Source organism: Camelus dromedarius, chromosome 19 (genome assembly GCF_036321535.1).
Source record: "Camelus dromedarius isolate mCamDro1 chromosome 19, mCamDro1.pat, whole genome shotgun sequence".
In the NCBI taxonomy this organism is placed as follows: Eukaryota; Metazoa; Chordata; class Mammalia; order Artiodactyla; family Camelidae; genus Camelus; species Camelus dromedarius.
The window spans coordinates 1,910,274-1,923,220 of record NC_087454.1 but is presented as its reverse complement, the minus strand read 5'-3'; the positions used below and the strand labels follow the sequence as shown (position 1 = coordinate 1,923,220).

The following is a 12,947-nucleotide window of genomic DNA, read 5'->3' as shown; positions in this document are numbered from 1 at the left end:
AGACAGGAAAGAGATCCCTGCTGGACATGTAAAAAGATGAGGTCAATGCTGAGCCGGCAAGAAAAAAAGGGGGCAGCTGCCACCCCCCAGGGCGAGTGTGACCGGATACGAGGTAGCCCCTGGACACTCCAAACACTGCAATGGGGATGGAGAACCAGCTGGGCGGCCCGGGCCAAGCGCTGGCCGGACGCAGCCCCCGACCGACCCCAGTCCGCTGGGACATCACAGGAAGGGCCCCAAGCACCCCCTCCCCAAGCCCAGGAGAAACCTGGGGGCCACCAAGTCAACTGTCTCCCAGGCGTGCACCGGGTGGGCACGAAAAGCGCGCCTGAGGCCCCCGCTGGCACCCCCACTGCCCAGAGCCCTCGGTCACCGTCCCACCCAGACCCCCACCCCCACCGGCCGGCCTCAGGGACCCCCACCCCTCAACCCGCGTCCTCCCACCCTCCCCGTCCCTCTCGCCGCCCCTCTCGCCGCCGCTCCGGGACCGGGCCCCCCGCCCCTTCCCTCCTCCCTCCTCCCTCGCCCCCTCCCCCCACCCGGCCCCCTCCCCTCGCCCCCCGCCCTCCCCGCACTCACGTAGCGGGTGCACATGGCCACGGCGAGGTTGCGCAGGTGCGGCGTGACCCCCACCCACAGGAACAGCGAGTCCGTCAGCCGCATGACGTGGAAGTGGACGAGCTGCTCCCACAGCCTGGCGCTGAAGTTGTGCAGGGAGACGTCCCCGCTCGCGGCGGCGGCCCGCGGCCCCTCCATCCCGCCCGCCGGGCTGGCCGCACGCGCCGAACCCGCTCTCCGCCGCCGTCGCCAGACCCGAGCAGGCGAGCGCCGAGACGCCGAGCGCGCCTTTGCTTTCGATTCCGGTGGGTGGGGCCTGGTGGTGGGCGGGGCTTTCCGGGGAAGGGCGACGCCCAGGCGGGACGCCGGAGGGGCGGGTCTTGTCCGGGGAGGGGCGGGGCCGGGCTGCGCGGCTGAGGCGTGAATCCAGTCCCCGCTGCGCGGTGCCCCGGCCTCTCCCGCGCTCCAGTCCCGCCTCGCGCGCGCGGGGAAAACCCGCCCTGGTGTCGGGCGGGCTGGGCCGGCGTCCTCACTGAGGGCAGCAGGGACGTGCCGGAGCATCCTCCCGAGTGGAGACGCGCCGCCCAGGAAAGATGAGTGCTGCTGAGTCCATGCCGCGGGCACTCGGAGCAGCCGCCTCCATCAAGCAGTGCTTGGTTAGGGTTAAGGAAATCCACCTGCCCCCGGCAGCGCCGTAACTGTAGGAAGCCCTGAATGCAGGTGGCGTGAGAATGACAACGATATTGGGAAGAGCTCTGAAAACGAAAATTGAGTAGACCGAGTTGTGGGAGGGGCGGGCTAGCGGGCCGCTGGACTCAGACCCTCTGAGCTGATGTCCTGCACAAGCGTGGGCCTTGGCTAACCTTTTAACCTCTCTGAGACTCAGTCTCCCCACCTGCAAAATGGACGTAAGAGCAGGTGCCTCCCAGAGAAGCGGGAAGGAAGCAGGGTGAAAGGGGCCTTGAATTGTAGTCACTCTGGGACAACAGAGTAACTCAGTTGACGTTAGAAAGTCTTCTGTGTGTTGAGAGAATGTTTCTGGTAAAAGTACACAGCGCCCATTTTTGCCAGATTCTGTTACAATTGACTCTTGGGTTTTACCTTGGAACACTCAGAATTCTTTGCAGGGGCCTCTGGTAGTTAACTGCCCTCCCCTCTTCCTTAGACCTGCTACAGAAGCTGAGCTTGACCACCTGGAACCCTGCTGGAAACCCTCGCTCTGTAATCATGTGATTGGCCCAAATCGTTTTTCTCACCTTGCTTCCATCAGGTGTCTGGAGCCACGTGTAGCCACATTGTAATCTCCGAGTGTCCACAGGCAAGGTCCCCAGTGGTTCTGTGTGCAAAATAAAAAGGCCTCAGTGACCCGTGTGCGGAGGGGAGAATTATCAGACTTCTGCTTTTTAAACCTCTAAAAGGTCTAGGTTGACTAAATTGACATTTAAGACACTATTGTTAAAAGTTTGCTCTATTCGCTAATTGTCAATGATCATCATATACTTAATTTTCAGGTCAGCATTTTTTAACAGCTTTATTAAGGTATAATTAACATACAGTAACTGCACTATGTAGAGTATACAAAGTTGTGACATGTTTACAGGCCGTGAAACCATCACCACATTCAAGGAATGTATGCATCCATCACCACCCCCATCCCGAGGCTTCCTCAAGCCCCCGTAACCCTCCCTGCCCGCCACCAAACTCTGCGCTGCACTTGGTCACTGCAGAGTAGTTTGCATTTTCTAGACTTTTATTATAAATGGAATGTACAGTATGTACAATTTTGGGTCTGCCTTTTCATGCATCATAATTATTTTGAGATTCATCCAGGTTGTTGCACATGAGTGCCGTTCATTCCTGCTTAGTGACAGGCAGGTGCCCTGGCTTGTTTATTCCTCACATGATGTTCTTTGGGGCTGTTTTCAGTTTGGAGATATTGGAGTCAATCTGCTATGAACACACATGTACAAGTAAGTCTCTGGATGGACATATGTTTTCATTTTTTGTAGTTAAATACCTACCAGTAAACTGGCTTCTCATGGTAGTTGTATGTGTAAGTTTTTTTTAAAAATTTTAAACAACTTTACTGTAATATAATTTCTGTAAACTACACACATTTCAGATGTACAATTTGATGAATTTTTATAGATGTATGTACCAATGAAACCACCACCACAATCAAGATACCTAACATTCCCATCACTCCCCAAGGGGTGCAAATCTCGAACTCCCAATTTGTTCCTTCCCACCCCCTCTATACCCCAGTAACCATAAGTTTGTTCTCTATGTCTGTGAGTCTGTTTCTGTGTTGTAAATCAGTTCATCTGTGTCTTTTTTTAACTTTTTAAGAACCTGACAAACTGTTTTCCACAGTGACTGTACCGTTGAACACACTCCCATCAGCAGCATGAGAGAGTTCTGAGTCCCACACACCCTCATCAAACAGCCAGGACAGTATCAGTCTTTTTCATTGTAGCCATTCTAAGGGGTCTCTCGGGGTGGTTTTAATTTGCATTTGCAGGAGAAACCTTTGTGACCTTTAATTAGACAAAGATTCCATAATAAAACACCAAAAGCGTGATGCATAAAGGGGTAAATTGATAAACTGGACTAACGGAGCCGAAAATGTCACACACACATCAACTCGAATACCTTCTAATGTTTTGTCTCCTTAGAAAACAAAAGCCATTTTTAAAACAGAGAGTTTATCTCTAAAGAATCTTCGAGAATTATCTGGGGAAACTCAGGCAGTTAGCCAACACCCTGTTGCCGCGGGGTCCTCCCCCCAACCCACCTGCGTGCTCCTCTGCGGGGCGAGCCGCGGTACCCAGCAGGCACAGCTCACGGCCTCCAGGCCCTGCACCATCAGCTGCCACTCAAACACTGCACTGCGGTCCCCAGACGCGTCCTCTCACTTACCTCGAGGACTGTTCTCCACAAGCCCAAACCCTACCCCAGCCCAAGTTCAGCAGACGACCCAGCTTCTGATTTTACAAAGAAAATACAGGTTGTCAGGCTCCACCTCCCCAGCTCCTTGTCGCTCCACTCAAACCCTAACCTTCGCGCGACCCCATTCTTAACCTCCTTCCCCTCATTAATTGAGAGGTGCCCCTCCCCCACGTCGTCAGGGACCCACTCCATCAACCGTGGTGGTGGCTTCCCCAAGACTCTCAGATCTGCATGGAAACTTCCCTCTCCCTTTGCCCCATCCTACGTCTTCTCCCTCCCTTCCATGGTGCTTCTCTCATAAATGTTCAGACTAAGCTCTCTGGTTTGCTTTCTACAGAACCCAACCTGGGACAGCTCCTTCTGTGGCCTGTTTCAGCTCACCTGACACTCTCCCTGGGCAGCTTCATCCACGGCCATGATTTTGCGCATCACCCACTCTCTAAAGCATGAGTCTACAGCCAGCCTGGCTCTTCTTCTCATCCAAGCCCAGCTGCCTACCGGCCAACACTCCTAACTGTCCCCAAGCACCTGGACCCTCAGTGCATCCACACCTGAACTCATCCTCTCAGCCATCCGCTCAGGCTGCCCCCAGCCCTCTCCCTACATTGGTGAATGCGCACCTGTCACGCCCTTTCCGCAAAACACAAACTCAGGAATTGTCCCTGTTTCTGCAGACCTGCCGCCCGCAGACGCCTTCCCACGCCTGTCCGGCCCGCCGCCCTGGGGCAGACCCGCCTTCTCTCACCTGGGTGCTGCTGGAGCACCCTGACTGGACTGGCTTCCTGCTGTCTGCTTCACTGGCTCCCAGTTTGTCTTTCTCACCGTCACAGAGAGATCTACTGAATGGACAGGCCCACCCACGTTACTCCCCCTAGTGAAACAGGCTTCTTCAATGAATTTTAGCCTGCACACCTTGGCAGACCCCCAGCTGCTGGTCTCCCTCGTGTCCCTCCTCCCCTCACCTCCCTACTTTGTGCTCTGGAGACACTGAGCTCCACGAGGCAGCAGAACCACCCCCTCCGTTTGCCCTGTGCTCCATCCAGTGAATGCAGTGCCCCCGCCCCCGTCCTGACTTTCCTGCAGGAGAAACCCCTCGACCGGGGGTTCGCCCCAACTCTGCCCCTTAGGGAAGCCTTCCCTGCCTCGGCTGAGCAGGCTGCAGCTTCTCCTGGCCTTCCTTCAGTTTTAACCCCCACAGAGCAATCATGTCATGTAACCTTTCCAGGCCCATCTTCCTTCTGAGGCAGCTCCTGCAGGGCAGCTACGGGGTGTTTCATCTTCAGTGTGGTACCCGGCCGGGGCCCTGCCTGTAGGAGGCCACAGGGAACTCCTCAGGGCTGCAGCTCCCGGACTAGCCCACCACTGATTAGCCCGGGGCCTCTCCGCTGGGTCTGTTATCCTAGCTGTAAATCAAGAAGACTGGCTTCAACCATCTCCAAGGTGCCTTCCAGGGCCAGCACCCTATGAAGATCAGGTAAGAACGTAGACCCGGAACAAGATCCCTCAGTCCGCCCTGAGCAGGGGTGTGATTCCGCAGGGGGCCGCTGGGCGGCAGGTGGGAAGGAAGTGGGCTCCGTGCCCTGCAGCCTGGGCTTTTGCAAAGCGAATGGGGAGGCTCCGGATTCCTATCCTCAACTCAGAAACTCTGTCAGGGCCAGTCTTTTGTCTCAACTCCGCAGTTTTAGAACGCTCAGGTGAAACAGTGCATCCCGTTTCTCAGGTAGCCCACAGATGCAAAAGCACCAGCAGGAGGCTGCGAAAGAAGCCAGCCTACCAGCTGTCCGCTTGAAGCAAGGGCGGGACCCTGGTGGTATGATTGATCCCTCTCCTCTTTCTGCCACCACTTTGGGTTGTGAGCCTTTGTCTGGTGTGAATCTCATTCGGAACCAAGAACTATGGGATTTTAGATGATGGATAAGAGAACTGCCCGTGGGGAGGACGCCTGTCAGCTCCCTTCCAGGCGAAGGTGAGTCCTAGGTTCATCGCATGCACCACCTGGAGATGCAGCTGCCCGCCCCGTGCATTCACGGTGCGTTCATGGTACCAGTGAATCTCAGGAGCATCCAGGATGTTTACAGCATCATAAGAGTCTCTCATGAGATCCTTGGGCCTTTAACCCAAAATCAGACCCAAACTCTGTTACAAGCCATGGTTGACAATGCGGTATTCGGGTTAGTAGTAGACCACCTTATGCTATGATCATGTCTTAGCCCTGAAATGGTCCATATGGTCCCTCAGGGACCCCCAGCTGCCACCTTGGTCACAGCAGCAGAAGCGGAAGCTGCAGTCTTGGGTCCATCCTTTTGATGCTTGGACTGAAAAGTGACCCATCACATCCTATCATAGCCCAATTGCCAGAAATAGTCACCTGTCACTGCTTACCCACCAGAGGGCTGAAGGGGAGGGGGAGATTGGGTCCAAATGTGGACACAGGCAGAATTTTGATGAGCACCACTGTGCTGCCACAGTGACAAAACAAGTCATGATTTACTGAGAGTTACCACGTCTGCCAACCAGCGTTTGTCCAGATTTTCCAGTGGCCTGAGGTCAGGAGGTGCTGCCCAAAGCTGTGTTCCCCCAACAAGTGGCTAAACTCTGAGTCTTTTTCTGACCTGAAGAGCATATGATCACCCACATCCTGCTGCAGATCTGTTCCTCCCACCAAATCTTCTCCAACTGACCCATTGAGTCCACTTCCGTCCCATGACTGTGGATGGAGGTAAGCCCTCCACTGGCGCCCTGGCCCCTCCTCTCCCCCCAGGACGGCACCCAGCAGCCTGCAACTCTCTCCTGCGTCCTCGATTTTCTCCTCCCCGGTAGACTGTTCCCACCGGCACGCAGGCGTGATCTCTAAACATCTTTGTCTCCCTCATTGACTGTGATCACCCCCTACCCCATGCCTGCAATTCCACACCCTTTCTCTCCTGAACTCACTCCGTCAGGCTGCCTTCCCATCACTGGGCGCTCCCACCGAGACCACCAAAGACCTCGGGTGTCAGAGCCGCAGCCTGACGCAGGCTCCTCCTGTTCGGGGCTGCCTCCTCCCATCAGCCCCCCTGTCAGGCTCCCCCGCTGGTCCTGGGCCACAGTCCCAGCCTCCCCTGAAGTGCTCCAGGGTCCACCTGCTCCTCCAACCGCTCTCCCTGCCAGGGGCCCCACCCCCTCCACCCAAGCCCATGGCTTCTGTTCCTTCTGCACACTGATTTCTCCCAAATTTGTGTCTCCAGAGCCAATCCCCTTCCTGCGCTCCAAACCGGTAAGGTCAGCGGCCCCTCCATCTGAACATGCCCAGAAACCAACAGCTGCGCCGGGGTCCCCCAGGAAGCGCGCCTCCCACGGTCTCCTCTGTGGAATGTGCCCCTGATTTGGGGGGTTCAGGCGTCTTCTCACACCTGCACCTCCTTCATCAGCAAGTCCCGCTGGCTCCGTCCATCACCTCCGCCATCACCTCCCGTCTGGACTCATGCTAACCTTCTAAATGGCCTCCCTGCCTCCACCCTCACCCTCTTACCACCTACCCTCAACATAAAAGAGTGATTCCTTTGAAACAGCTTTCCTCTGACCTCATTTTTGAAATAGAAGGATTAGATTTTCAAACCAAAATTGCCTAATATGAGCAGCCTGTTTCCAGGGAAGACTTCTAGAATGTTCGCCTTTCTTGGGGCTATCAGAACCATTCCCATTTTTGTCTAATTTTTCCTATCAGGCCTCGAACCCCCCAGAGGCTAGTATTCCCAGTGCATGGACCTCCTCCCCACCCTCCCCCGCCTCCTCGCCACAGCACCCCCCACTCGCTCGTCACAAGTGCAGACAAAGTATTTTTGCTGGTAGCAGCTGTCCCACGGCATTTCTTAGTGCCCAAAGGAAAACCCCTGCCCACGTTCTGATGTCATCAGGCTCTGGCACCAAAGGAAAATACGAGAATCCTATCAGTTTGCTCCAGAAACAACGTTTAAAGTGCACGGAAACCCAGGGAGTTATCAGTTGCTCACCGCCAGAATTGCCCTCCATGAGATTTTTCTAAAACTCCTTTTAAAATGTCAAGGCAGTTTCTTTACCAACTATCTTTCAATACAGCCCCGCGCCACCCAGAGGTTTATCTGCTCAGCCTCTGGGCAGACTGGGTGCCCCGCCCTCCAGGCCACAATGGAGGCTGCCGTCACTCCACCCTGGACTGGGCAACAGCCCCATTCCCCCCTCCCTTGGAGCAGGTCTGGCCTCTGTCTCTGGATGAGCCATGGGAGATGAATAAAAAGGTTCCTCCCAGCCTAGCTGGCCAGGGGAGCCCCCGGCTGGATGCACGCAGTCTCAGGGCAGGGCGAACAGGAGCCTGGGATTCAGGAGAGGAAAGCAGGAAAGGGGGCTTCCAGCAAGGGGCGTGGCTGTTCATTCCCCCCAGCCCTGCTCCCCCAGCAGCTTTTAGGACACCCCAAGCTCTGGGAAGAGGATTTCTTCTTGACCCCCAGGCAGAGACCAGAGGATAATTAACAATGGGGGGCAGGCTCGAGGCCACATTGTGGGGTGAGGCCAGGAGTTGGGGGGCAGGTTAGGCCAGGCAGGGGGCCGGGCCTGGAACAAGGGGACAATCAGGCTGAAGAAGAGAGGCACATGCGCCAGGGCCACCAAGACAAGTGGGGGCGGGCCGGGACAGCTTGTGTCCTGGAAGTCCAGTCAGTAAGAGGGGGTCACACATTGGGGACCCTCATATTATCCAGGTTGAGTCTCATAAAAACCCCGAGTGGCTGTGTCGACATTCATATTTTCAAACAAGGAAATGAAGCCCCAGAACAGACAAGGGGCCCTGAAAGCACCTGGGTGCTTCCAGCGGAGGTGGGCCTCCATCCTGGGAGCCAGGCAGCCGGTATGCAGGGCAAGGAGCCAGGGTGGAGGGAACACACGGGCTTCGGGGGTGGGGGCGCTCCACACCGCCTCCCCATATCCGCTCCCGTGGCTGAACCTCCGATGAGGCCCTGATGATGCACCGGGCCTCCAGGGCCGCGTCGCCAAAGCCAGTGGGGCTTAAGTCCTCTCCCTCTGGGATCCCAATTTTTAATATTCTAATTAAGTGTGGGTCATAAGCAAACTCACACACCTGGAGGGGGTCTTTTCACGGATGGTGTGTACCCTTCGGGTAGGGAAACGTGGCTGTCCTGAGTGTGGCTGTGCTGGGGGTGACTTTAAGGCTCTGGAGCGCACCTGGGGTGGGTAAGGCACAACGACGCTCACCGAGGAAGCCAAGAAGCAACTCCGCCAGCACAGGCGATGGGGTTTACATCCCTGGGTCCAGCTCAGAGCTGAGGAGGGGCCCGCGGCCTCTGGGTGAGGCTCCTGGGGCTTGATCAGAATCCCGAGATGGCAGCCAGGGGACCGAGAACAAAAGGCTGCTTCTCCGCGTGTGTCCCTCCTGCTGAAACCGATCATGTGACGCAGAGGCCCCGCGGGAGGGAGGGGCAGGTGGGCGGGCTGCTCAGCACGTGGTGGGGTTTTTCCCGGAATGTCAAAGCCCTTTCCCCCGGGTAGCTGCCCAGACCTGGGCGGCGCGAGTCACCCCGGCCCGGCCGCTTGGCCCCTGGGCCCCCACCTCGCCCGCGGCCGGGCCTGTCCTGGGCACAAAGGAGAAGATGGCTGCCGGGCGGGTCCCTTCTGCGCTGCCGTTTCCTCCTGGCACTGAGCACAAGCCCGGCTCCGCGCTCCATAAAGACGCGGCCCGTGGAAGCAGCTGTATTTCAAGGAGAGTCAGGGCGCAAGCCAAGGGGAAAATGAAAAGAGCCAATGACAAAACGCCCATTCATCGGCTTCTCTGGGCAAACATTTACCGAGGCCATCTGTGCTCCAGGCCCCGCGGGAGCGCGGGGGGCACAGAGGTGCCCTTGAGCCGACGCCACGCCCCGCCCCGCGGCCCACCCGCGCCACGGCCCGCGCGTGCGCGGTGGGAGGGCGGCGCGCCCCGCATCCCCGCCCCGCACGCATCTCAGTGCGGGTGTGTGAACCCGCCTGGGGGGTGAATGAACCTCGCAGGGAGGAGCCGCAGATGCGTTCACACTGCGGGGCTGCATCTCGGAGAGAACCCCGCCTGGGGCAGGGTCAGGATCGGGGTCACTCTCTGGGGCCAGGGAGGGAGGTCCCTAAGGGGCTCTGGAAGGCGCGTAGTGTCCACTAGGACATTCATCGAGCCGTCTACTGTGATCTGAGCACCTTCTGAATCTATCCTTGAACAGCTTAAGAACCCATGTGTGTGTGTACAGATGCCTGCATAACGCCTCGGAGAGCCAGAGGCCTTTAAAGGGTTTATTCCTTAAGTGTCCTGCGTACTGCCTTTGCACAGGACTGGATCTAAACAATGCTGGCCCCTTCAGTAATCGCCCCAAACTTCACCGTGTCTCCACCAAAAAGGTCTTTTTCATCTCAGTTCCTAAAATGCAGCAATCAAGCCCATTGGTCCTAATGATGGCATCTGGTTTGTACTGAAGGCCACCCTTCAGAAGGTAGATTCCCAAGCAGGTTTTCACTTATTCATGCATATGTTTATCCTACAAACAATTATGGAGCGACTGCTGTGTGCCAGGCTCCAGGGGAAACAACAAAACAAACAAAAAAAGATGACAAAGCTCCTCTTAGTGAAAGAAATGATGAAGCAAATAACTACAGTGCAGCACAGTAAGAACTGAGCTAAAAAGGAATGGGGTGACGTAGGTGGTTCCCCCAGCCAGATGGGGTCCTTAGGACGACTTCCTGGAAGAGGCAGCACAGAGCAGAAAGGGAGGATAGGAGGAGTCAGATGGACCAGGCGGGAGGCCGGGGCAGGGGCACAGGCCCCAAGAGGGGGAGACGCAAGGTGACCAGAAGGGGGGGGCACTGAGGACACAGCTGGGGGCACAGGGCAGAGCGGGTTCAGAGGTTGTTACAGGAATGGGGGAGAGATGAGCTGAGAACGGGCAGTGATGTGGAAGAAAAAGGGCAGAACTGAATTCAGCAAAATTCTCCTAGTTGATCTGATCCCATGAAAAACCCTCATATGAACGTCTGGGCACCCACTTTAAAAAGCGGCGACCCTGACTTAAAAAAGGAAGGAAAATCTGACGCCTGCTACACCTTGGAGGAACCTTGAGGACGTTGTGCTCAGTGAAATAAGCCAGTCACAAAAGGACAGATACTGGATGATTCCACTTAAGTGAGGTCCTGAGAGCGGTCAGATTCCTAGAGATGGACAGTAGAAGGGTGGTGTCCAGGGGCTGGGGGGTAAAATGGGGAGCGAGTGCTCAGTGGGTGCAGAGTTTCAGTTTGCAAGACGGAAGGAGTTGTGTGGACGGAGGGAGGTGATAGCAGCACAACAGCGTGAATGCACTCGATACCCTGAACTCTACACTTAAAATGGGTCAGAAGGTAAATTTTACATGTGTTTTGCCATGATTAAAAATTAAATAGAAAAGAAAGGTGACCTTGGCTTGAAAGGTCAAATGCGTTCCCAAGATGCATATAACCAAGTCCCATGGCCCTAAGAAACCTCTCTGTACTCGGCTGCCCAGACGACGAGGTCCTCTCTGAGAACCCAGGACATACCACAAACTGAGGCTGATGCTACAAAGGCCCTATTGGATAGTTCTTCAATCTTCTGAACCAACTCCACTTCCAAGAGCCCCAGTGGGTCAGTAACCACTGTCTGGACACCCCTGTTGAAGTGGCTGCTCAAACCTCCGAGCACAGCTTCTCAGCACAGGAAGAACCACTGCTTAGAGACTGCCCATCCCTTGCCAAGTCCTGCCTGCACCCCAATACCATCTCTAGCCCTCACAGCAACCCCACAGGGAGGCGTTAATACCTCACCATCAGGCTTCGGAGGCCAAGGGTAAACAATTACCTACTTGCCCACAGCGTTGAGGGGACGTGAGAAGCCAGGATTCCAGGCACTGAGTCTGTGTTTGGGGGACACAGACGTGTCATGATGTCCTCTTAACTCGGAGGGAAGCCTTAAAGACGCTTCCAAGGGGAGCCCAGATTGCACAGAATACCGGTTTGGCCGCCAACAGTGACCTAAAGGGTGAAGCAGGGGTGTGAACGCAATGCCTGCCCCTTAGTGATGATCCCATAATGACTGAAGACACCAAGTTTCAGGCTGAGGATTTGCTTCTTTGCTTTGTTTTGCTTTGTTTCAATGAAATCCCAGAAGCAGTCGCTTGTTTTCCCCCACCAGGGAATCTGTAATCAATCAGAGAGAGAGAAACAGAGCGGGGCCAGGAGCCAGACGGGAGGATGGATCAGTGTCCTTCCCAGAGGGTCAGTGTGACTCGCCCGCCGATACCTCGTCTAACACGCCGGCCCAGACTCGCTGCCACTCAGGCCTCTGTACCTTTCATTTTTTTGTCTGACCTCACTCTTGAGTTAGCAGATAAAAGCAAGGTTTGGATAAGCATAAAAATGAGATGGAAAGAAAACCAGTGAAGGGGAAGGAAATAAGAAAGAAACAACAGCAGGTCAGGAACCTGCTTTTCTAACTTGACGCCTTGGGCTGCCGCCTAGCTCCCGGAGGGCAGGGCTTTGCACCTGATTCCCTGACTGCTGTTCTGGGCCTAGAACAGTGCCTGACACACAGCAAATATTTGTCAGATGAATTTGATGGGCTCTCATGCTGTTTTAAAGGATGAAGCTGGGTGTGTGGCTGTAGGTCAGTATTTCCATGGGGACCCCACCTCGGGGGTCCCCCTGCAGCAGGAGGCCAGAGCCACCCCAGTCTCCGAGGAAGCCCCGCCAGGCCCTTTCCTCTGCCCACCTGGGGCAAGTGCCAGGGTATCAGCCTCGCCTGCACCAGGACCAAGGTGGCTGTGGGACGTGAGCTCTGTTTTCTCATCCTCACTCTCCACTGTGATGTAACCCACTCTCCCTGGGTCCTTCTGATCACGAAGAAAAGTGACCCTGAGAAGTCTGGGCACCTTTAAAGTGGTGGAGTGCTGCCCCGCTCAGGGACACACAGGATTTCGGTGGGTTTCCAGGATAAAGGCAGCGACCAGGCCAAAGGAACGGGTCCCATGTGGTCCTCCCAGGTCATCTGATTCCCAAGTGAGGAAGTTACCATGATGCAGACATGGACACCACCTCACTGCACTCAAATTACAGTCAGGTTTTCTCTTTCTCCATTTTAAGGTATCTTGACATTTTTGAACTTCAAAAATATGTATTAAAGTTGTTTCATTTTCATAATATTTCATATTGTTTAAAATAATTTGCTCATTACTCGAATTACACTAACCAAAACAAAACAGTCGGGTGACTGTCGGGGCTGTATCTGCAGAGCCTTCTTTATTTACGGCTCAAACTGCACAATTGCAGGTCAGCCTAGGTGAACAAAACCTTCAACAGAAAACAGAACAATGGAGATGGATTAGAAGCACAGGGATGTCTCCGGAAGCCCGTTCACTGTCTCAGGGAAGGTCTGGGAGAGGCTG

General features: G+C 55.4%; 1 protein-coding gene across 2 annotated transcripts in view; it reads right to left on the bottom strand.

The window, feature by feature from the left end:
* PSMG4 (proteasome assembly chaperone 4) overlaps nt 1–12,947 on the bottom strand; it is a 56,171-nt gene that overhangs the window by 6,402 nt on the left and 36,822 nt on the right. Inside the window, exons 2-3 of one of the 2 annotated variants that reach the window (XM_064476144.1) lie at nt 1,815–1,894; nt 580–1,313 (exon numbers count right to left, since the gene is read on the bottom strand). In XM_064476144.1, the coding sequence (XP_064332214.1) occupies nt 580–1,119 (540 nt within the window). In that variant the 5' untranslated portion in view covers nt 1,120–1,313; nt 1,815–1,894. The remainder of the gene's footprint in view (nt 1–579; nt 1,314–1,814; nt 1,895–12,947) is intronic. The other variant, XM_031435282.2, reaches the window with a different exon arrangement.